General features: G+C 39.3%; 1 protein-coding gene across 1 annotated transcript in view; it reads left to right on the top strand.

Moving 5' to 3' along the window:
- Positions 1 to 12,437, top strand: part of htr1d (5-hydroxytryptamine (serotonin) receptor 1D, G protein-coupled) — a 34,135-nt gene extending 21,698 nt beyond the window's left edge. Inside the window, exon 2 of the mRNA XM_004540460.4 lies at positions 8,689 to 12,437. Within this exon, the coding sequence (XP_004540517.2) occupies positions 9,583 to 10,737 (1,155 nt within the window). The 5' untranslated portion in view covers positions 8,689 to 9,582 and the 3' untranslated portion in view covers positions 10,738 to 12,437. The remainder of the gene's footprint in view (positions 1 to 8,688) is intronic.
- Positions 12,438 to 18,330: the final 5,893 nt, after the last annotated feature.

Below are 18,330 nucleotides of genomic sequence, written 5' to 3'. Positions count from 1 at the left end.
GTTACTGCATTACTAAAACCGTGATTTTTTGCGAGAATGTCTCACGACAGTGACGTAAGCGAGTGCGACGTTCGTGACAACAGCTGTGTGCAGATCAACAGTGGATCACATATCGATTGTGGGAGAGAGTATGAGCGTGCAGCGTTTAAAGCGTGGAAGTACTGACCTTACTTTGAGTTTGATTCCATAAAAAGTGACAAAAACATTAGCGTCCATTGTGCGTGGGAAGAAAACTTCTTTTTACAGCGAAAAAAACCCTAAACTTCCGAGCAAGCACCGAGTAGCTACGACGTAATGGGAAACTCACAGAGAAACTCGCGGATTCTTCCATTGACCGCGGCACACCTGCACCAGGGTAAACCTCCGCCTACCGCACTCCTGCTTTACAGGTGAAAATAGAGCAACAGGACCGCTGAGTCTTTGACTTTATTTATTTTCTGCTGTGTTTTACTTGCATCTATTTGAAAGACTGAGTGTAAACACAAAAAATATTTTATTTTATGTGCTGGAATGTGTAGAAAATAGGTTTAAATGTTAAACTAATTTATTCAAGTCAGAGAATGTTGCTTATAGTTTAATTTTTACTTGATGCATAAAGTTAAAAGATTAAAACTAATAAAACAAGTTAAAAAAGAGACTTTTCCATCTGATTACATTTTGTATGATGGATTATGTAGAAAAAGTAGAATTGGGCTGAAAGATCTATCACTTTATCACCTATTCAGGTTGTAAATCGTGTTTTAAAAAAGTAACTAAGTAACTAAGTAATTAATTACTTTTGAAAATAAGTAATCAGTAAAGTAACTGGATTACTTTTTTGGGGAATTAATCTGTAATTAGTTACTGATTACTTTTTTCAAGTAACTTGACCAACACTGGATCTATTAGTACTGAGTACTGATACAGTAATGTAGCAACACTCAGCGACTACTCATGGGTCAGATCGTCAACATTGTGACAGGATTTGTGGCTGGTGCAATCCCACTGTAAGATGATTTCTACCCTTGAGAAGGTTTCTTATTTAAGAAATGTTATACTGATTTAATGTGTATTTGTGATGCAAAAATCAAAGTTACTTTTGGTTTTACTCATGCCAGCAGCAGTAGCTTAGCCATGCTTACTGTTTTCAGGTCATAGTAGCTGGTGTGATTATATCAACATTTGTAATCAAATTAGGCAATCTCTCATCTGAATGGTCTGGGAATAACTGTGGTTGCTGGACAGTTTCCATGCATGTCCTGCAGCAATAAACTTTACCGCTGCATCTGTGAAACCAAATGTCCACCTATGCCAGAACTGATAGTAAATGGTCTTTAAGCTCTGGTCTCTCGTCTAATGTAGTACGAGCAAGTCCAGAGGATTCACAACAATAGAGTGGACAGCAAATCTTCTACCCACTGCACGATCCAACCTGTTCCTTAAACCCAAATAAAGGTCTCTTTCAACCCAGTATCACAGCAGACATGTAACAGACAAGCCAAATGAAAGTAATCATGGGAAAGCATCTAAACAGACATTACTAACACATTTGCGTGTAAATACATATTAGCCACCTATCTTAATAGATTCTTGCATTGATGGATCCTAGAATGGACTTCATACCCTTCTTTGTCACTAGCGACTTCTTGGCCTTAAATATATCATCTGCCCCTGCTGGTACATATACGTCTGCATGCCTGTCCTTTTCACGACTTGGAGAGGCAAAGCTTGAAATTGAAATGGTGGACCTGGTCTGTTACATGCTTTGCAGTGACATTGGGTTGACTATTTCCAGCTATGTGCTCGGACAAGTTCAGTTCAATTCAATTCAGTTTTATTTATATAGCAACAAATCACTCACCTCAAGGTGTTTTATATTGTAAGGTAAAGACAAGTAGTAGAAAGAAACCCGAACAATCTGACCACCCTCTATGAGCAATCACTTGGTATCAGTAGGCAGGAAAAACTTCCTTTTGACTGGAAGAAACCTCAGGGTAAAGGAGGGACAATCATCTGCTGGGCTAAGAGAGGGAGGCAGGACGAAAGAGACACAAGTACAAATTTGGTCATTGTCTAGAGTTCATGTGCGATGCACCTCTACAGATACTGCAGATGCTGTCTCAGAATGTATCATTTTACACCATCACTGGGTTCCCAGATGTCTTTCTCTGTTGGCATAAATTGAGAAAGACATAACCCTCATAAGCCCACCACACATTCATCATCATCATCATCATCAACTTTATTTATAAAGCACTTTAAAACAACCACAGCTGACACAAAGTGCTGTACATTGGAACTGTAAAATAAAATTACATGAGATATAAATAAAAAACAAATAAAAGAAGAGTGAAATCATTAATTAAATAACTACTGCATTAAAAAAGAAACTAAGTCTCACTGAGGTTAAAAGCCAAGGAATAAAAGTGGGTTTTAAGACGTGATTTAAAAGTGGACAGTGAAGGGGCCTCTCTAACATGCATGGGCAAATTATTCCATAATTTTGGAGCCACAATAGAGAAGGCCCTGTCCCCTCTGAGCTTCCTCCTGGATCTCGGTACCTCCAGGAGCAGCTGGTCAGCTGACCTGAGAGACCGACAGGGTATGTGGGGATGAAGAAGCTCAGAGAGGTAAGGCGGGGCAAGACTGTGTAGACATTTAAAAACAAACATAAGAATTTTAAAATTAACTCTAAAAGACACAGGCAGCCAGTGCAGAGAGGCCAGCACGGGGGTTATATGCTCTCTTTTTCGAGTTCCTGTTAGGAGTCGTGCAGCCGCATTTTGAACCAGCTGCAGACGTGAGAGCAATGACTGACTGACCCCCACATAAAGTGAGTTACAGTAGTCCAGGCGGGAAGACATACACATAGCACATCCATGCTCACCTACCATTTAGTGCATGCTTGAGTAAACACTAGACATTAGCTGACAGCAAAGGTAGCAATGGCTCTGCCTCTTGGTTAAATCAATTTGTCTATCTACACTGGGCCATACGTCATATGCAGGCCTGCTGCATTTGGAGGGTATTACCCTTTCACACAGACCAACAACCAGCCTGCCTCACATGCTGCAGCATCTGCTTGGACTTAACTCAAGCCTGAAATTAATAAATTTCTGATTTGTGAATGGCATGTGGAGCAATGGCTCCAACTGGGCAGAGATGCGGTATTGTGGGTGCTTCAGTTCTGCTTTTTGTCACACCCACATGAGTAATTTTAACTTTTTTTTTTGCTTTTTATTATTGCAATCTTGAGATGTTGTTCCCACTAAGTTTTTTAAAGGATGATAAATGCACATTTCAGCTTAGCATCAGGCCTTACTGCATTAGACCTTCAATTTCAAAGCCAGATGTAGACATAATCACTTTCACACAAACAGTATAGAGCTAATTTTAGGCAAGGTCTGGTCTTGATTGAAAATCTTCCCCTCTTATCCATTCATTATGAATCTCATTAAGTCATTGTGCTGTAAACCAGGCCCTTAGGAGATAAGCTTTGTCCTTCACTTGTCTGATGTGTAAACAGATAAGCTGTTTAATCATCTATCATACATGCTACTAGCACATGTGTTTGTGAGTGTGTAGGTGTGGGGGTGACATTCACTAGAAACATATTAGAGTATAGCAGTTTGCATCAGGGATAAGTGAATGAATAATTCAGCGTTGTCCACAACAGTCTTATTGCAGCCTCACTCTGTGGTGCATTCAGTATTACAACACTAGGAGTAAGCGTCATTACCAGACACTCTCCGCACGAATCAGTCACTTCTGTGCTGATGCAATGAAGCACTGGGATGACTCCAAAGTAGTCATGCTGTGTGAGCTGTGTGATGTTTCACTCAGCACCTCTGACACATGTGCACATCGTGGTTTTTTTGGTGATATTTTATGTGTACTATGAATAACAATATCTTGAGCTACTCTCATACACAAGGATGACAGCGCTGTGTTTGTATGCACATCTGGGAATGAATCTCCACTCCTGTCTCTGTGTTAACCATGGTCACTGTTGTTGTTCTTCTTCACCGTGTTACTGTTTACGCTGCTGTGTGGACACTGAGTGATGATGATAGGCAGAATGCATATGCAGTAAAGCCAGAAGGAGCCATCCTAACGACTCAGTATGACGGTTTTAACAGTGGCTGCTTAGTTGTGGATCATGCATGAATCAGACCTAAAAAACAAAACAAAAATTTGATGTAACCCACTTGGATTTATAGCCAAGGCTTTTGTAAAAATTATTATTTTAGTTTTCTAATTATTAAGCAGCTGGCTTATGCTTGTAGCAACGCTCACCCTGGGGTTAAAAAACGAAAGGCAAAAATGTTCAAAACCAGCAAGTACTTACCTTCACAGTACCTTTTAATAAGGATTATTTTAAATGAAGCTGCAGTGAAGATTAGCAGGTCTTGGTTACCATTCCTTGTGTGTCTGACTCAGTTTTAGTAATAAACTTGTATGTACAGTGAGTACTCTGTGCCCTTTTCTTGGCTGTTTAAGTGTACACGTCTTTGATGGAGGAAAGCCAGTAGTCGACTGACCTCTCAGCTATTCGAATGTCATGGTCCAGGCTTGGAGCAAAACAAAGCAAGCACGAAGAATTTGTATTGTATGATGTGAGGGAACTTTAAATAAATTATCTCAGTTTACACTAGCTGCCTTGGAGTGAAAGGAGGATCCCACAGGAGGAGATGAATGAAGTAACTACAGGCAAGGAGACTGATGACTACCCGGGCCCTGAAACGGGCTAAAGGGTTTGATCAATGAATGGATGAATTAAAACTCTTATACTTGCTAAGCAGTCCATAGGACACTTATAATGACAAAAAATGAACCACAGACCAATGAATATCAAAGCTGTCTCCACGTTTAATAGCGGTCACAGCAGAAAAATATAGAAGGTTAAGTCACTATAAGGAAGGGATGAGATGTCTTTGTCTTTAATTTAAAAAAGAAAAACAGTGGCAACTAATGTGGTTAGTACATGGTTATTAACAGTTGTTAACATGTTCACACATCTTTTCCACGTACTCTGACTAGTATTATTTTTATTTTTTAAAACAAAACTTTTAATACATTAATATATCTATGGTTTTGTACAGTAAATATACAGTAGAAAACAATTCATTTATTAAACTTACTCTTGCTAAGAAGGCATCACGGCTATGTCGCCTCACATCAACGCTAAGAGAATATCCATGATGTTGAATCAACTTTCATTTTGGAACTGTTACCGAACTATACTACGATTAGATGCTGAGACAAGGCTGCCAGCTGATGGTTATTTGCCATCAAAATAGTAGTCCTCATCCCCAACCAATCACTACAGATGGATCCCCCTCCCTGAGCTTGCTTCAGAGTTTTCTTCCTGTTTAATGGGAGTTTTTCCTTTCCACTGTTGCCAAGTGTTTGCTGTAGGGGATTGTGTGATTGTTGGGGTTTTTCTTTCTAATATTGTCTTTATCATACAATACACAGCACCTTGATTGTTGTTTCTTGTGTTGTTTAGATTAGAGATGGCACGATACCACTTTTTTATGTCCGATACCGATACCGATATCATAAATTTGAATATCTGCCGATACCGATATGAATCCGATATAGTGTTTTTTAATCAACAAAACTGTTTTTTAAAATATCTTGCTGCATTTTGCAAGTCTGCAAGTTCATACTCAAGTTTAAAACAACAACTACACTAAAGCTATTCTGTTATACCTGTATGCAAAAAAAAAATATTTCATAGTTCAGCAATACTGATCAATCTAATAAACTTAAACCTACACCATCCTCCCTATTCTGGTATTTTAAAGAGTACTTAGCATAAATATTAAGCAACCTAACTAATAGGGCTCCAACTCCCAGCAACAACAAAAATAAATAAATAAAAAATAGGGAACCACCCCTCACGCGCCACCTCATGATGCTTAATCGACGTAATCAACCTTAATTTGATGCAGTGTGAAAAAAAATGCACAGAAATCAATTATTTTTCAAGAAATATTAAATAGATTCAACATCTTTCTTCAACAAAATTGCAGACTGCACAGATGGTACCTTCCCAAAGGAAAAAGTACTATAGCTTACTAGGGTATATTAGACTTAATAGTTACTACATACAGTAATTGACTTCTATTCATTTTACATCAAATTAAAACTTTGGGTGTCAGATAATTATTTATTAAAAGCTAGACATTTTAAATGAGAATAAGAAAGAAAAGTATGTCTTTGTGCCCCCTTTTCCCTGTTAATGCCCTATCGGCCCCCCTGGCTAAACTTTGCTAGATCCGCCCCTGCACAGTTACAGCCGTCAGCTACGTAGAAAAAGATCCTGGAGTAGAAAGTAATATTAAATACATTCTAACAACAGCTGATCAAGCTTAAACGTGCTGCTGTTGTTCAGCCGCTGGTTTCCTCTTTCTGGTGCAAAGTGGGCCAAAAGCAAACTAGAGACACGACTGGCGACAGAAAAGCCGATCAGCTGATCGTTAAGCAGTTTCATGATTGAAGTAGCAGCAAGAAGAGGCAGTCGCTCCATATATCGTTTGTTAAGCTTAACGCAGGAATGCTTTACAAACATTCAGAGATGGACTTACACACTTGCTTTACTTCTCTCGGGATAACTTTGTCGGAGATGAAATGCCGGGTTGCTAGCGAAGCTCCACATGCTATCCAGACCACCACAGGTCCTGCATGCCACAGCCGCTCTATCACGTGATGCATACTGCTCCGACATGCTAACGTTCTGAGGTGAGTTACGGCGTGTTGCAAGTTTTGTGAGGTGCTTTCGTGATATTTAATGGATCGGATTACATTTTTTATTTTTCTCCGATATCCGATCCAGTAATTTAGGTCAGTATCGGACCGATACTGATACGTAATATCGGATCGGTCCATCTCTAGTTTAGATGTTTTAGGTTGTTTGAACTTTTTTTATTTTTTCATAGGGGTCTAACCAGCTACAGTAGTAAATCCGCAAGTACGCCATTCCACATAGCTAACTGTGACACATTTACTGTTGTGCTGCGGCATTCGTTGAAATGTTGTTAAAGAGACACCATCAGTTACAGGAAAGAGAAACTGATTAGTAATGTATTTTCCTATTTTCCCATCAGAGGTAGAAAGACACAACACAGGAACTTCAGATTAGAGTCAGCTGACCTTTATTGTCTCAGTGTTTGGATATGATTCACTTTGAGTCATGCTGCCTGTGGAGCTCTGTGGAAGTCAGCGCTGGTTGTTAGATACACCATTCTAGTCTTGTTTGGAACACCTTAATAAATATTAGATGCACTGCCAATAAATTTGGTCATTCGTGGTCCTCAGATGATGGTTGTTTTTAGCTAAATGTCTCAATAACAACTGGTTTGATTGTCCTGAAATTCGTGTTCATCTAATTTAATGAGTGAACAGTTTTTGTTTTACCTGATGGTTCTTAAGAAAACAGCACATATGAGAGCAAACACTGCAAAAACAAACCTTTATAAATTGTACTGAGGATGAATTATAAAAATGGTCATGGCCGCTTGAGAGTTTGCAAATGAATGCATCAAGACTGGTGAGACTGGCACCGAGACACCAAGAATGTTTCCTTTGCTACTTAATATGCCAATTTATTGTCACAGCCCAAGCACAATAATCCCTCTCAAGAGCCCAGCTGCCAATCAACACTTCACTTAATGGAGGTGATTTGTGGAGTTGTATCAGGAACAAACATACACATGGAAATCGGTCTTAACAGCAATAATGTGCAAGCTGAAGGATGTGTTAAATGTGAAAAGGCAAACATTTGTAATTAGCGTGGCAAACGCAGTTGTTTGTTTTCCAGCCACCACATTCCTTAACGCTTCGAAATCACTTCAAAGCTGGTTGATGTGTGAAAAATGAAATCAACAAAATCCCTAAAAATAATTAACAACTTTGTAGACTTTGTTCTGCTAGTAACTCCTCTCCCTAATCATTTCATGTTTAAATGAATAAAACCCACTTCCCACACAAAACTCAGCTGAGATTTTACAATGTGGCTTTTTCACAGTACCTGACAAGAATAAAGATTTACATGACAATTTGCCACATACGCTATAAGTGGTAAGTAAATCATGCTGTTGCTCTTCAATAATAAATGAAAGCAAACGTGATACATGGATGGAAAGCTGGAGGGTTGTGATTAGCAGACATTTGAAGTTTTCGTTCCTTCTGGGACATAACGCCACTTTTCCACATTTCAGTTCCTATCTCTTTTGTTGTATTTGAAATTGAGTCAGCTTCCATCGTGTGATAATGTTCTGTTACTGTTGCCTGGAAGAAATATTTCCCTTTGTACCGCTACACTCCAATTTCCCATCTCCCTTCAGAGTAATGTGAATAAAAAAGTAAATACTTTAAAAAGTATTGACTTTTGAAGAAACTTTTTTCATTTTTTCCATGAAATATTCATTTGTGCTGCAATTATTGGAGAGAGAATATCGTTTTTATGTAGTTGTTGACAATTTAGTCTTACAACTACACAACAGGAGTGTGGGTGTTAATCCATGGATCAAGTCACGATACTCCTTTCAGAAATCACAGTTGAGTTTGCAGTTTATTCACATGCGGTGATTCCAGGTGGTTTGTCTGTGTATGTCTCTGTTCATATAAATAATATGGTGCACAGGATGATGCACTGCAAAATACAACATTTCTAATCATTTTTCTCTCATTTGTCTCACCTAGGAAGAAAATGCCTCGGAAGAAGCTGGATGAAAATCTGACAAAACCTCGCAATCTTTACGGACTCTACAAGTGAACATCTGTCTGACAGGCGATGCTGTGAGAAGAGAGATATGGATGTTGAAGAATTACCCATGAGCTACATTTATAAGTTTTTCCTTGGTTTGATGCTGATCCTGTAACTGTAGTGCTTTGGCTTCCCAACATCATTAGAAATAGGGAGCAAAGCCAAGTTACAGTCAGAACCTGACTAAGCTTTCTTGTGGACTTCAGAAAAGATAAGGGAGAGAGAGAGAGAGCAAGCAAACCTTTGTATCTGTTGTCATCATCTTCCTACGCACAGTTCCCCGGTTTGCTTTATTGAAAAGGAGGAGCCCATTAAAGCATTTGATAGATAGGAAAAGCTTGGTCTGAAGGTGTGGTTGCTGGCTGGCTGCTAGTTGGAGATGAGATAAGAGCGTGGGGAAACGAGAGAGACAAGACGTGCCTTTCTGACGGGAGATGAATACAAATTAGGATTTTGCCCTCCTGCAGCTACACCAGTTAAGCGAATCAATACTGAAGTGGAGAAATGGTCAAATTCGTCTCTGATTCATGCCAACTAATCATCAGTATCATTAGTTCTAAACCAAAACTGTGGAATGAGTTGTTTGCTAACGGTTAATATGAAATAATTCTTTTGAATAAAAGGGTTGATGAATTAAGGAGAGATCCGTTTACAAATGCGGTTTCAAAAAAGTTAGAAAAAAGAACATTAAAAGACGGACTTCTGGTCAAAACCATCAGTGCCACACCATCATGGCCTTTTTCAGTGTTACACCTGAACTGATCCGTGTACAGTTGTAGATTATAGATATGAGACTGGATTCAAAGCAGGTTTAACAGAGTGGAGGCGCGATGGAGCTGGACAACAGCTCACTGGACTACTTCATTAGAAACTTCACAGAGATTCCTAACACCACTACAGCACCACCCTGGAGCGAGGCCACACTCCTCGGTTTCCAGGTCTCTCTGTCTGCTCTGTTAGCCATTGTCACCTTGGCTACTGTCCTTTCAAATGCCTTTGTCATCGCCACCATCTTTCTGACCAGGAAGCTCCACACACCTGCCAACTTCCTAATTGGCTCCCTCGCCGTCACAGACCTGTTGGTTTCCATTTTAGTCATGCCAATTAGCATTGTGTACACTGTCAGCAAGACCTGGTCGCTGGGGCAGATTGTTTGTGACATCTGGCTGTCATCTGATATCACATTCTGCACCGCCTCCATCTTGCACCTGTGTGTAATTGCGCTGGATCGCTATTGGGCTATCACGCACGCGCTGGAGTACTCAAAGCGCCGCACCATGCGCCGTGCAGGGATCATGGTTGGGGTGGTGTGGGTGATATCTATATCGATTTCCATGCCTCCACTTTTCTGGCGGCAGGCCAAAGCCCATGAGGAGCTTACAGAGTGTATGGTGAATACAGATCAGATCTCTTACACCCTATACTCCACCTTCGGCGCCTTCTACGTTCCCACAGTGCTTCTCATCATCCTCTACGGTCGGATTTACGTTGCAGCCCGCTCTCGCATTTTTAAGACACCGTCGTCTGGGAAGCGTTTCACCACAGCGCAGCTAATCCAGACCTCTGCAGGGTCCTCTCTCTGTTCTCTTAATTCCTCCTCCCACCACGAAGCACACCTACACTCTGGCAATGCGGGAGGTGTGGGAGGAGGAGGGGGAGGGTCACCTCTGTTCATGAACAGCGTGAAAGTCAAGCTGGCAGACAACGTGCTGGAGAGGAAACGTCTGTGTGCAGCACGGGAGAGGAAAGCAACCAAGACACTGGGCATCATCCTGGGCGCGTTCATTGTCTGTTGGCTTCCCTTCTTTGTTGGCACGCTTGTCATGGCGATATGCAAAGAGTGCTGGTTTGATCCAGTGCTGTTTGACATCTTTACATGGCTGGGATACCTGAACTCCCTCATCAACCCTGTCATCTACACCGTCTTCAACGACGAATTCAAGCAGGCTTTCCAAAAGCTCATCAAATTCAGACGGTGCTCCTGAAAAAAAGACAAGCGTGGATTAAAACTGGCATATCCAGTGAAAAAAAATGGAGCGAAAAAGGCAAAACAAAAACAATAGATAATAGTCAGAGTGGAACTACTGTGCAAAAAATGTACCATGTTGATAAATGTGATTTTTTTAAAAATACATTAAATATCTGTGCATAGACCTTTAGATACCTACAGTATTTCAATTATAAAAACTTGTGCATGCATCCTACAAAAGACCCCCCCCCCCACCCCCACCTTTCCAGACATTGCGATGTGCCAGAATTCCCACACCTAAGACGAACTAAAAAAGAAGTTTGGGAAATCTATTTAATATGAGAGAGACATCATTGTTATTTCTTGGAGCAAGAAAAGCTTCTACACAGATAAGGACCAGAGTGACTGTTTGGAAGGAGCAAACTCTGAGCGACTGAATTCAATCGAGCCAAAAAAGAAAAGCCATGAAATGTATGTTGTCTTCATCTCTGTGTCACACTGTACGCTGCTTCTCCTATGTACTGTAAAGTTTCTGTGGAACAGTAAAGTACTTAGAAAGACTCCAACTTCTAAAGGCTCAGAAAAGCTTTGTCCATGTATGCAAGTGTGCATTAAATGTGTGTGCTGGTGGTGGGAGCTCTGTGCACGCGCATGTGAGTAAAGGTAGACGTGTTTGAAGAAGAAGTGAGGGTTTTGAAAAGGAAACTGCATTTCAAGTCCAAATATTAATTCAGGTTTTTGTGATGGATTACACGTGCTTCATTTCCACCAAGGCATAATAGCTATAGTAGTCGTGCATGTATTTCCCCATTCATGTTTTAGAAACAAACAAATGAAAAACAGATCTGACATGTGATTTGACCATGACGAAACAGTAAAAAGATAAAATAAAAAGATGACTAAAAAAAACAACTTTTTATGCACACTCAAAAGAAATTCTGCCCAAAATAATGACTTGAACTAATTTGGTTATAACTTTGCTACGAGTACAATGTAAAACGTTACATTTAATGGAATCTGGTTAAATGAAATTTACTAAATTGGTATACATTCAGTTTATACCAAAAACGTTTTCCTTAACAAATAAGCAGCATCAGCATCATTGCTTCATGTTAACTGAGTGAATAAAATTAAAAAGTGTAAAAAATTCAACAATGAGGGATTTCCTTGTTGATAGATGTGAAATTATGTGACTCTACAGTTTTATATTCTGTTTATTTTGTAATTTATTGATGAACACAAATACAGGCCTGATTTCCATGACTGATTTGCAAACTTTTAGAGAATCCCTGAGCTCCCTACCATGAGGAACAGCACAAGGTGGACAGACTGCTGGCTATACACGTACATATTTGTGGTAGCTTCACTTTATCTCTAGATCAGTCTGACAATGATTGGATGAATCGCCCAGCGTAATGGACAGTCTTTGAAGATATTATGCTGAACCACCAGCTCAGACCCTTAAAATGAATATATTATTTATGTGCAATTTATTTGTTTACATTTCCTAAGTGTGCTTTTTGATACTTCAGCTCATTGTGCAGCAGAGTAAGGCTCTCTTACTGCGAAATGTATTTTTAATGAAATGCTTCTTTTTTTGTTGAGCTCAGCAAAGGCATCTCGATAATGGTGTACATTTTCCTCATTTTCTGTTATTTACATACTGTTACATGCTTGGACGTTCATATATTTTTGACATGGATGAAGTTAAAAAAACATGAAAACAAAGAAAGGCAACCATATGTATTAGGTTTGAACCAGAATTGAGAAAAAATCTGATTTAAAAACTATTAACAATGTTTGGTTGTCAAAATGTTTCTTTTACTTTTTGCTGTTTGGCATTTTGGCATAGATTTCCATATGTGGTAATTACAGGTTGGGTTAGAGGAGGCAAGGCTTATAGGCTCCAGTTTCTCTTTAAAGATGTCAGATGAAGAGCAGCCAATCAGAATATCAGTCAGTCGGTCTTTAGCCTTGTGTCACTGGAGGCAAATATGTTGATTGTTGTTTGAAAAGCTTCAGTATCAGACTGAAGTTGTGAACACCAGAAACAAACAGCTGATTCTTTGCAAATCAAGTAAATAAATATTAACATATATATAAATACATATTAGCTGTTTGTTTGTAGTTTTACACGTCCCACATGTTTCAGTATGTTCATCAGATAGCATCTATCATCTACCATTTAATGCTGGGCAGTTAGTACAGATGAGATTTGTTAGACATGAAAAATAGATGCATACTGCTATGGGAGCATTGAAATAGTAAAAGGAGGGTCAAACAATAAATGAATCAAGCTCATAACTTTATAATGTTCTGTAAAACTGACAATAACTCCAAAGCCAGGTGGTAATTGTATGTAACTTTATTACTGCATACATGCAGAAACGTGATCTAGTGTAAAAATGAGCAATCATTTTAGTCATTTTAATAGTTATTTATTTTATTTTTATTTTGCCCCAGTCATCAAAGCAGAAAAGGTTTTAGGTCAGAATTGCTGCTTCAATGCACACTGACGGCTAATAAGGGCAGAAGTCAGATTTTCCCTTTAACATTCTAGCTAGACTTTAAATAAGTAATCGTTTTGAAAGCTAATGGCCTTCACAGTGTCAAATTAATTAGACAGTGAATATACAAAGATCTCTGAAAAGAGGTCACATTTGCCTGAATTTGTCTGTGGATCATGTAATTCAGGATACAGAATTAAACATGCCACAATTAGTAAGATGGCTATGGCCTTTGGGATTTCTGAGGTCATAGATAAATGTTGAGCAGAAATCAAAACAAATCACAGAAAACTGAATTTCTGTACAAAGATAAGTTAAGATGCAAAAGAAGTGCTCAGACAGCTGAGATGCTCAGACAAATACCACATAATCTTGGGTTCAAATTAGGCTGCACGTGCCTCTTTTAACTGAGTTCTCTAAAATTATCTCCAAACATTTATATGGATGAAGAAAATGAGAAAGCCAAAAGTAGTCCTGTCACTCTGGATGAGCTTGGACAGGAGATGGCTTCGGATAACGAAAGGCTGTCTTAAGCAGTGAAACCAAAATGTCAGGATGCACTTAACCTTATGAGATGGGAACTGCCACTTCCCAACCTGAGCAAGGCTGAAAGGGAGCACAGAGGAAAACAGCTGCAAGAGGGTAAGTGGATTTAAAGCAAGTGACAGTCCTACAAGCTCACAAAATGAAAGTGTCCAACAGACTGTTGAACTGTTAACCAAGTCAAGCCAAAGTGTAATAAAGTACCACTTGGTATATAACATACACATTATATTACTTAGAAAAAAATCAAGTTAGAAGTATTTTGGCAGATTTTCTATAAAAATGTCCTGTAGATTTGTTTAAATGGCGAACTTACGTACATAAACTCAAATTGGATGTTTTCATAATGTCATGACAAAAATATTTGCACATTCTCTCAGCACCTTCCTCATGAAATGTTCAGATCAGCACAGTGTAAAAGCTAAAGTTGGCTGTTTGCTGATCTGGAGCATTCGGTTATGTGTTAAAACAGTGCCACAATCTTCCCAGGAGTGGACATCCTGCAAATTCACCCCAAAGTCAGACTGTGGAAATTGCAAGAAGCCTAAGAGCTGCATCGCAGACTCTCCAGCCTCATTTAGGATGTTAAAATGTTAAAGTTCATGACAGTACAATTAGAAGCAGACTGAGTGAGTCTGGCTTGTTTGGACAGATTGCCAGGAGAAAGCCTTTTCTCTCCAAAAGAACATTGCAGAAAGTTTCATCTGAACAAACCAAGAGATTTCTGCAACAGACTCACAAACTCAACGTGAAGATGTCTGGTCATGATGTTCAGCACCACATTTTGCAGCACAAACGCCTTACACCAACAGATAGTGATGGAGGTGTGATGATTTGTGATGTTTTTTTCAGCCATAAAACCCGGGCACCTTGCAGTCTATGAGTCGAATATGAACTCCTCCATATTCAGAGTACTGTAGAGTCAAATGTGAGGCAATGATGATAATGACCCAAGACAAGCAGCAAATCTACAACAGAATGTGTGAACGAAAAGAATTCAGGTCCCAGTCAAAGTGCAGACCTCAACCTTATTAAAATATTGTGGAGAGACTTTATACTGTAGAGAAGAGCGAGCCAAGAGTCCTCCAGAATGATGTGAGAGACTAATAAAGTCAAACGGACACTGATTACTTCAAGTTATTGCTGCTAAAGGTGATTCTACTAGCTACTGAAGCATGGGATGTATTTACTGTCTCAAAGCACTGCTTTTTATTTGTAGGCGATGTAGTCATGAACCAAAGTCCTGAAATATAAAAAATACTGAGCCAAATGTGCCTGAAGACCACAACACATGAACTTGAAAGTAACAGCTGTTCAAAAGTCTTTGCAGGTCTTTACACACACACACACACACACACACACACACACACACACACACACACACACATCTGTGAACCTTGAATCATAGCCTTATAAAAAGTGATAAACTAAGTTGACTGAGATTAGAGTCACTTGTGTATACTCGTGCTTTTCGTGTAGAAATAACTACAAATAAATAAGTAATGTGAATGGATTGTTTCAGAGATGATCTTGTTCTATTCCTTCTCTCTTGTACGTGCACAGAGACATACCTACAGATTTTTTTATTTATTTTTTTTACCTGAGCTGAGAATTCATGTTTAATGTATGAAGACAGAACAGCAGGAGTGTATAAAAATATTTCTTTAAAACATGTATGAGTTTCAGACACATTTCTGCAGAACTCTGCCATGTGGCACAGGTAAGTTATTCTTGATTATTTCAAGTGGATTGCATTGTCAAGTATTGGCATCAGCACTGTGAGTTATCTGGTGGCAGTTATGCCAGACACCCAGTTTACCATACAACACCAAATGAGACTTTCAAATTCATATAAAGAGTACACAAAGAGTTAAAATCAGGGAGTAGGGGAAAAGAACGATTTGCTGAAGAAACTGCACAGACTGAAGGTTAACCAAGCACAAAAATGGGCACAGAGGGAACACCGGTGTACGGCAGATGGGCCAAAAACATGATAAATAGCTGAAGGGGCTAAATTCAAAAATGCGAAAATCAGTACAAAAAGTGAACAAAAACCCTCTCCCTCTCTTATCTTTGAGCTGTACAATTGTACAAGATCCGTTTTTTTACAATAAGATACTGTTGGTTTTCTGGATACAACAAAATGCCATGGTTATGGTATGACATCCAAAACTCAACCATGTACTGTATAGGTTGAACAAACATTTCTTGAACAAACTACCATTCGTTAAAATGCTAGTTTGTTTTTTAAATTTAATTGGATTGCCTTGTAAAGCCAGTCGTTGTCTTAATGTTCCAGCATCCCGTCTCACTGAAAGCTGGTACATAAATAGAGTATAAACAAAACACAGACTGATACTTAGCATAGTGCAGACCACCATAAGGATAAACTATTAATCTTGTATTAAGCTTGTCTTAGTTGTGCACTTCAATTGTTTTTCTCCCTGTGGAGATAGGCACACTGCACAAAAGCATGACCAGCCTTAAAATGAGGAAATTACTGAATGCCACAAACACTCTTAAATCTCTCGTGATAAAAAGAACAATTGTACTGAGGGCCTAACTTCTTTTGAGATTAACAACAAACGATGCTATTAACACCACTTATAAAACATATAAACATAGCATCCTCGGGGTGCTGTTACACAACGGCAACATTCTGAGTGTTTCTGTGTGTGTATTCAGCTTAGAGGCTTCATCTATCAAATTCTATTTGTGATACTACCTGATATTTTCTACGCCCAGAAAGCCAGGATTTGCAATCAGTGGAGACCACTTATCCTTTGATGTGGATTCTACAAACGCTACAAATCTTTGAGTAAATTTTCAGTAAGCACACCTTCATAGAGCTTTTTGAAGATCTTTTACTTCTTTGTACTGCTTTCCAAAGATCTGTGATACAGCGATTCATTCTCCGGTCCTGAAGGGTTTTCAGAGTTACAAAAAGTCTCATGATGATGATAACTCTTTAAAGCAGGATTAGAGTATAAAGAACTGCAGTGTAACAGTGCAAGACACACACACAGCTATAACAAATTACAGTACTGTGCAAAAGTCTTAAGCTTCAAAAAAGCCAGGCATTTTTGTCATTTAAGTCGTGTTGAGTAGTTCTCCAGGCTTTTTCTTTGGACTTTGGTTGCTTTTTTACTCATTTTCAGTTCAGTCCCCACACCTAACCATTTTCAGAAAAATATTTGTTGTCTGTTAAGCTGCTTAACACCAACCTAAGAAAAGGTACAAAACAAAAGGCAGATGCACACTGGGAAAAACTAAATGCTAAACACAATAGACAAAGAACAAAACCTTTAACATGGAAAAACCTGGAAAAACCTGGAGGCATGAAAGCATGGAAACATGATGAGAACTCAACAGACAACCTGACCAGGAAGGAATGAAAATACACAGACTAAATGCACACAGGAGATGATGAGGGGAAGTGGAAACATGGGGAAACAGCTGATTAGAATCAACAGAATGATGCCACAAGGGAAGTGAACCTAAACACAATGAACATGGGACACCAGACCTCTTCAAAATAAAACAGGAAACATAATGAGATGCACACATGACACACATGAAGGGCAAGGGAGACTTAAACACAGGCGTGAAGACACAAGGGGAATCTAATAAACAATGAACTATAACAGGGCAACATAGGCAAAATAGAAATGAACTTAGATAAGCTAATGAGTTTAAACATAAACCATAAATATCAAAATATATTAAAACTCAAAATGCTGGGTCAAATGACCCAGGAGCGTGACATACACCTCACAGAAAAAATGAGCTTCAGTGAAGAATATTGTCCCTAATGTCAGCAATTACACATGCTGTTGTGTAATGGCATTTTTGTCACGGTCCCCGTGCCTCACCGGCTGATTCCATGTTAGGCAACATGTGTTTTGATCTTGTGTTCTCTCTCTCTCCCTCTTTCACCGGCCACAGCGGTGCTCACTGTGGGCTCCGCCCCTGGCCCACACACCTGTGCTCATCATCACACCTGGCGCTGGTTACTACAATCAAAGGGCTTTTTAAGATGGCAGACCTACACTACTCATTGCTGGAACTTTGAGTCACCCGCATTAGTGCTTCAGCAATCTGCCTAAGTCTGTGAGTTTCCCTATGATCTAGTGCTAATTGGATTTTCTGTGTGTGTGCGAAGATTCCCCCCCAGACCCGTCCCTGTACCCCCGAGTGAGCGAGAGGAGCGACTGGAGTGGGAAAAGAGTGGGATTGTTGGCTGAAAGAGCAGAGTGTAGTTTTGGACCCTTCCCCCCTGGAGCCCCGGACCCCTTCCCCGAGCACCTTGTATATATATATATATATATATATAGGGGAGACCGGGGATAGTTGTAACGTGGGTCAGTTGTAACACTTCCAATTTCTCCAATCAGGGCTAAGTTTCAAATGATGTGATTAATCCTGTGCATGCCCAATTCAGTTCTGCTATCACATGTGAAAAATCAGCACATTTTGTCAAACACAAACAATTGAACACGAAAAAAAAGTAATTTGTATGCCAAAAAGTAAGTTTTTCTACTTTATTTCAATTTCTAATA

The sequence above is a fragment of the Maylandia zebra genome, linkage group LG19 (assembly GCF_041146795.1).
Source record: "Maylandia zebra isolate NMK-2024a linkage group LG19, Mzebra_GT3a, whole genome shotgun sequence".
In the NCBI taxonomy this organism is placed as follows: domain Eukaryota; kingdom Metazoa; phylum Chordata; class Actinopteri; order Cichliformes; family Cichlidae; genus Maylandia; species Maylandia zebra.
The sequence above is the reverse complement of the archived record's forward strand: the minus strand, read 5'-3'. Positions and strand labels throughout refer to the sequence as shown.